Genomic DNA, 5425 nt, shown 5'->3' with positions numbered 1-5425 from the left:
CTTCCTGGCAGAGCGAGGTACTTCTCCGGTGATAAGACAGTCTGACAGGATTCTCCAGGCTCTGGAGTAGGCAAGTCCTCAACACCTCATCCTGAGAGCCACAGACAGCCCTAGACTTCTGAGGGTCATGCTCTTCACACCCAGTTTCCAGTCAACTCCACGAACTGAGCTGTGTAGTCAGTGACCAACTACTTCCCCTGTTGGAGCTCCAAGATGACACCCTTTGCCACTGCACAGTTGTGGTCCCCCAAAATTCTCCAAATAAGTCATCAGGTTTTGGAGTACAGGGTCACTGTCTTCCATGTGGTCACAATCCACTCTCAGGTTGCCCTGAGAGCTGGGAGATTATTACTGCTGAGCATCTAATGTCCCTTGAGAAACACAGCCCCTGGACAGACTGTAAAGATTAGCCACATCTAACAAACCATTGCCCAGTTCCCACTGAATGGTTCTGGAAGATCACAGAACCGTAGAATGGTTTGGGTTGGAAGGGACCTTTAAAGATCAAGTGCAACCCTCATGCCATAGGCAGAGACATCTTCAACTAGATCAGGTTGCTCAAGACGGGGAGGAAGAGATCTTGAAGCAGTGTGAAGTGCTGTGCTATGCCTGTACATGGTGACAACAGCTTCCTGCAGGAATTTGAGGTTAACCTGCAGCTCATGGGGAGCTCGAAGGGAAGGATCCACAATAGTCAGCTCAGGGCTTGAGATGGCCCATGCTACCTGTGAGTAAGCATCAAGACTGTGGCTGCTCTGCAAAGGATGACAGTCAAAAGCTGAAGGAGATCACATCACAGGACAGCGATCTCACCAGCCAGGGCACAGTACCCAAGCAGGGCAGCCTGGTGACAGTAAGATTTGGTTGACAGTCCCAGTGAGTAAACGTGAGATAGCAGGTCAAGTCCAAGTGAAATCCATGGAATCAAGCCAACGGGAGCTGCAGGGCACAGGGCTGGGCACATGTTGGCCAGCAACACAGCTCAGGAAAGGGCTGGAGACCAAGGTTTGAGCATAACGGGAGCTACCCCTGCCGCTATGCTGGCAAGGGTGCATTGGTGTGTACCTTAGGCTCCAGGTTAACTCCAGTACAATCTGGAGAGCAGGACATAACATAAACTAAGCAACCACAGGAAACTGCTCCAACCCTCTTGCACCTTCTCACTGGATCTTAAAACCCTGACCAAATACATCTTGAAGGCATTAACATCAATGACCACAGATTACTTTCACACTCTTTCTCCAGGCCCTTTAGTCACTCATTGCTATACCCATCCTGAAAAAGCTACACAAAGGTTTAGGAAAAATTTTTAAAGTGTGGGGAAGGAGCACAAATGCAAGAGAGATGATAGATTCAGGCTTGCCAGTTCTTCTGACATGAACAGAAATGTTGGAAACAGACCTGTGAGACCACCTGCTCCCAATCCATGAACAAGCATTGTAGCATCCCCACTTCCTGATTAAAGACAAGGACAGACTTTGATCATGGAATTTTGTTTGTTTTTCTTTAAATAAGCTTTATACGGACACCCAGGGTTGCAGTCCTAAGCAACAGAAAGACTGATCTCTCTGTTGTGAAGTACTAAATGTGAAAACGCCTGAGTGTATCTTAAATACAAATTGCAGAATTCAGACTACAGAATTATATTTTATAGATAAAACTGGTTCTCAAAGAATGAGGAAACTGTATAGTTACTCAATGCATTTTCAGACTTAAAATTCAACTGTAGGGATTGTGTAAGTTACTGGAAAACAAACAGAACCACCACTAATAAAGATGTGCTAAAGAGAGGTAGATTTAAAAAAGAATCAGGATATTCCTTGCCCAAACTGAAGTATTACACTTGAAAAAAAAATATCAAGTAAGTGTCACATGTACAGTCACTGTATTAGGAGAAAAGTATCCCCCTGCTAAAGTATTCAGGAAAGTTCTACTGAGAAGTTACCACTGAAAGAGGCTAAATAAAATGCCTTTATTGCCTGTTCCAGATTAGCTGTCATTTAGAATGAAACATTAAATAAAGGGAATATCATTTAAGTCTCTACAACCCAGAAACTCTCAAAGTAAAATTACATCCTTAAGAACTGCATAGACATAGAATTTCAGCACTAACATTTCTGCCTGAGGTAGTCTTATGTCCTTGCTCTTATTCCAGTTGCAGCTTCCACACACCTGCAAGCTTGTTTATGACACCCAGTGTGACTACATGATGCAATTTAGGAAGAGAAGTACAGTAAAAGGTCAATCATTTTCAAACCATACCATTCATATCCCTACCAGTGTTGGGTTTTTTAAACATGCAATTGGTTGGACTGTACAACTCTGTCCGTGTTTCACCTGAGACAACTCTTTTACTTAAAATAACCAATGAATATTTTAAATGCATAAAAATAAAGCTACACTTGTCTCACCTGTACAAATACACATTTTGTAAATTGAATCAGCTGTACCATACAGTATTAAAGCGTGCCATAATTTCCTAATAAGTTACTGCCATTTAGCTATGCATTTTTCCAAGGCACAGTACACAAAAGAATTCCTACAATGGTAGATCAGCCCATCGCATGAAAATTTTCACTTTCTAATGAGACAGTGGGACATGTTGTGCTTGTTCTTTGTACCAAGCAACATAAGGCAGCACAAGAAAAATAACAAGTAAATTCAGATGTCTCAGGTTCTTCATCATAGTCACAATGAATACTGGTCCACTATACAAATGAGAGATACAAAGCTGTAAAATATAAGATGGGAATATAATTTTATTGTGTTAATCTGCATATGTATTGGTACAGCTGTTCTGTGAATGCTTCTGAGGAAAATTTTTCCATAACTCTGGCTCTCCCAGCTGCTCCCATTGTGTCCTTTAAGAGAGGATCTCTCACAATTTTTTCCATGGCCTCAGAGAATTGTGTTGGCAGAGGATCGCACAAAAATCCTGTAACATTATGCAAGATTGATTCTAAAGGGCCACCTGAATTAACCGCTATAACGGGACATCTCATATACATTGCCTCCAAAGGAACAATGCCAAAATGTTCATTGCTTGGTGTATAAAGCACACATACAGAGTTATTAAGAAGAGACATTTTCTGTTCATCTGAGAATGATCTCAGAAAAGTGACATGGTCGTTAACACTAAGCTTGACAGCAAGTCTCCTCAGCTCTTCATAGTGCTCCACATTTTCCAGAACCCGTTTATCATAACCACCTGCCATAACCAGGTGAACTTCATTCCACTCATGAGAATCCAGTCTTCCTTGAAGCTCACACAAAGCTTCGAGAGCCAATGCTAGATTCTTTTTTCTCTCATACCTATTAATGGAAAGAAACAAGAACTTTTTCTTTTTCGGTACCAGGTCAGCTATATCTGCAGGAACTACTGTTTCAAAGCTATGGATATTGAGCGATGGGTAGAGGACGTCTGGGTTTATGTGAGATAAGGACTTAAACGTGTCCTTGAACACACTGGCAGTGAACCTGCTGTTCACAACAATACAGTCTGCCATGCCAGTCGTGTACTCTTCCAGCCAGTCAAGTGGCCATCTGTAGATGCGCTTTAGGAAAGATTCTCTCGTGGTCAGAAGCTGATCAGGAAAGTGACAGTAAAACAAAACCTTCTTACGGGTTCTGGCCAGTCTAAGTATAGGAATGCAAGCAGACACCTAGAGCAACCAGGAGACACGACAAGAAAAGACATTAGTTCGTTATTTGCGCTAGTGCCGCTGGCGCGTACATGCGATTTCAGAGCCATGCCCCGAAAGCCAGTCCTTTCAACAGACTCGCAAGAACTCCAAGTGCGTTCTCTCCCTCCCCTCCCCAAGCACATCGAGCTGCACCCCCTCGCCCAGGACTCTTGCCGCGGCTCTAGATGTCCTCCCTCATCTCGGCCGCCCAGACCCCCCCTCTCGGTCGAGGCCTGGGCCTTCCCCACGCACCTCCTCCCGCCAAGGCCCACCACCGCCACCGGAGAGCCCAGGCGGCAGCGGCTACCTCTCCCCCAAGCTGCCTCAAGATACTCAGGGATATTCCTAGTGCTGCTTTTTTTTTTTTTTCTAGAATCCATTAATATTTTATTCTGGAGCCATTTAAAAGGTCTGCTGCTGGCTGCACAGACAGAACATCTGGGGAAGGGCTGGTGATAGTCTAGTTAGTGATTGTTCCATGAATAATCTGTGCTCTGATGTTGTCTTATGTTTTCATTTTCATACGTGCTTGACATTTTAAAAAGCAAAAACTATACAGCAAGTCTTCAGAGGTGGTGTTCTGCTACTGCAGGTCTTGCTTTCTCCATTATGAATACAGAGAGGAGACAAGGCAAAGAAAAGAAAAAGACAGTGAGCAACAGTAGTGTTTTAGAGCAAATCTGTACATATAGGCAAAGCAACTATTTTCTGTGTTGTTTGGTCTACTAAAGCTCAATTAAAAAAAAAAGAATAAAACAGAAAATACAGACATGTTCTACCATTAGGTAGATTTTTTTGTTGTTGTTAATAGATTCGTGATGCAAGATGTCAAAGCAGCTTTACCAATTTCAGTGTTTCCTTTTGAATCTTCTGGTTTCACTTTTGATGTTGAATGGACACTCAGTTGTTCAAATCTTCAATACGAGCAGGTCATAGATGGATTTTTCCCTTCTATTTATATTGCAACACAGTGGTTCCCAATTTTCAGGTTTTGGAACACTAGGAGTAGGTTTTATTGCAAGCTACCACAGGTAGCTGTACGGTCAGGCTTTTAATGTAAGATACAAATCTGCAAAAGTGAGTTGGTTTTACAAATCACCTGCACACTAGAGGTAACATTTTCTGAACTGTGGCTTGGGAGCAACTTTTTTGCTTACAGCTTTCTATGTGTTTTTAATACGTATTTTTTTTTCCATAGCAATCAGTTGTCTATCCTATTTAGTAGGCTTAGAAATGAAAATGAGTTATAGAGGGGTTGAAGTTGCCTCAGTAAAGTGCTTCAGAAGAAGTTGTTTTTAAAAATGGTTGTGATTGCCACTGCATAAAGCAGTGTGAAAGCTTAGCCTTTTGTGTATGCTCATGTTGTTTAAAATATGAGCTCTTTAAAATTATTATGAAAAAATACATAAAAGTAACCTGAGAACAGATTATTTCATACTAGCTATGATCAGGAGGATTCCTCTCTCCATCAAAAGTTTTATATTTTACATTGTACATAATTATACCTCTGATGCTTCAGATATTTAATATCTGTACCCAACATCAGAAATAATAAATATGTCGAATAAGCAGTTTTGGTTTGCCTCAGGAAGGTACATTTAACTGTAGTACGGAATGCTACAAAATACATACGTCTTTAAAAAACATTATTAGCAAAAGTGAGCTGTGGGGGATCTGGCTGAGAGTAAGATATGATATTTTTTTCTTTAAAACTCAGATTGAGCATCTCAGAAAATAAGACT

The 5425-nt window shown here is 41.7% G+C and overlaps 1 protein-coding gene across 1 annotated transcript; it reads right to left on the bottom strand.

The window, feature by feature from the left end:
* Window positions 1–2736: 2736 nt before the first annotated feature.
* ALG2 (ALG2, alpha-1,3/1,6-mannosyltransferase) lies at window positions 2737–3848 on the bottom strand. Its single transcript, XM_026843398.1, has one exon. The coding sequence runs from the start codon at window positions 3504–3506 to the stop codon at window positions 2760–2762; it is 747 nt and encodes a 248-aa protein (XP_026699199.1). The 5' UTR covers window positions 3507–3848; the 3' UTR covers window positions 2737–2759.
* Between the last annotated feature and the right edge of the window lie 1577 nt (window positions 3849–5425).

Source organism: Athene cunicularia, assembly GCF_003259725.1.
Source record: "Athene cunicularia isolate RWA chromosome 2 unlocalized genomic scaffold, athCun1 chr2_part1, whole genome shotgun sequence".
Classification (NCBI taxonomy): Eukaryota; Metazoa; Chordata; class Aves; order Strigiformes; family Strigidae; genus Athene; species Athene cunicularia.
This window is presented reverse-complemented; position numbering and strand designations above follow the sequence as displayed.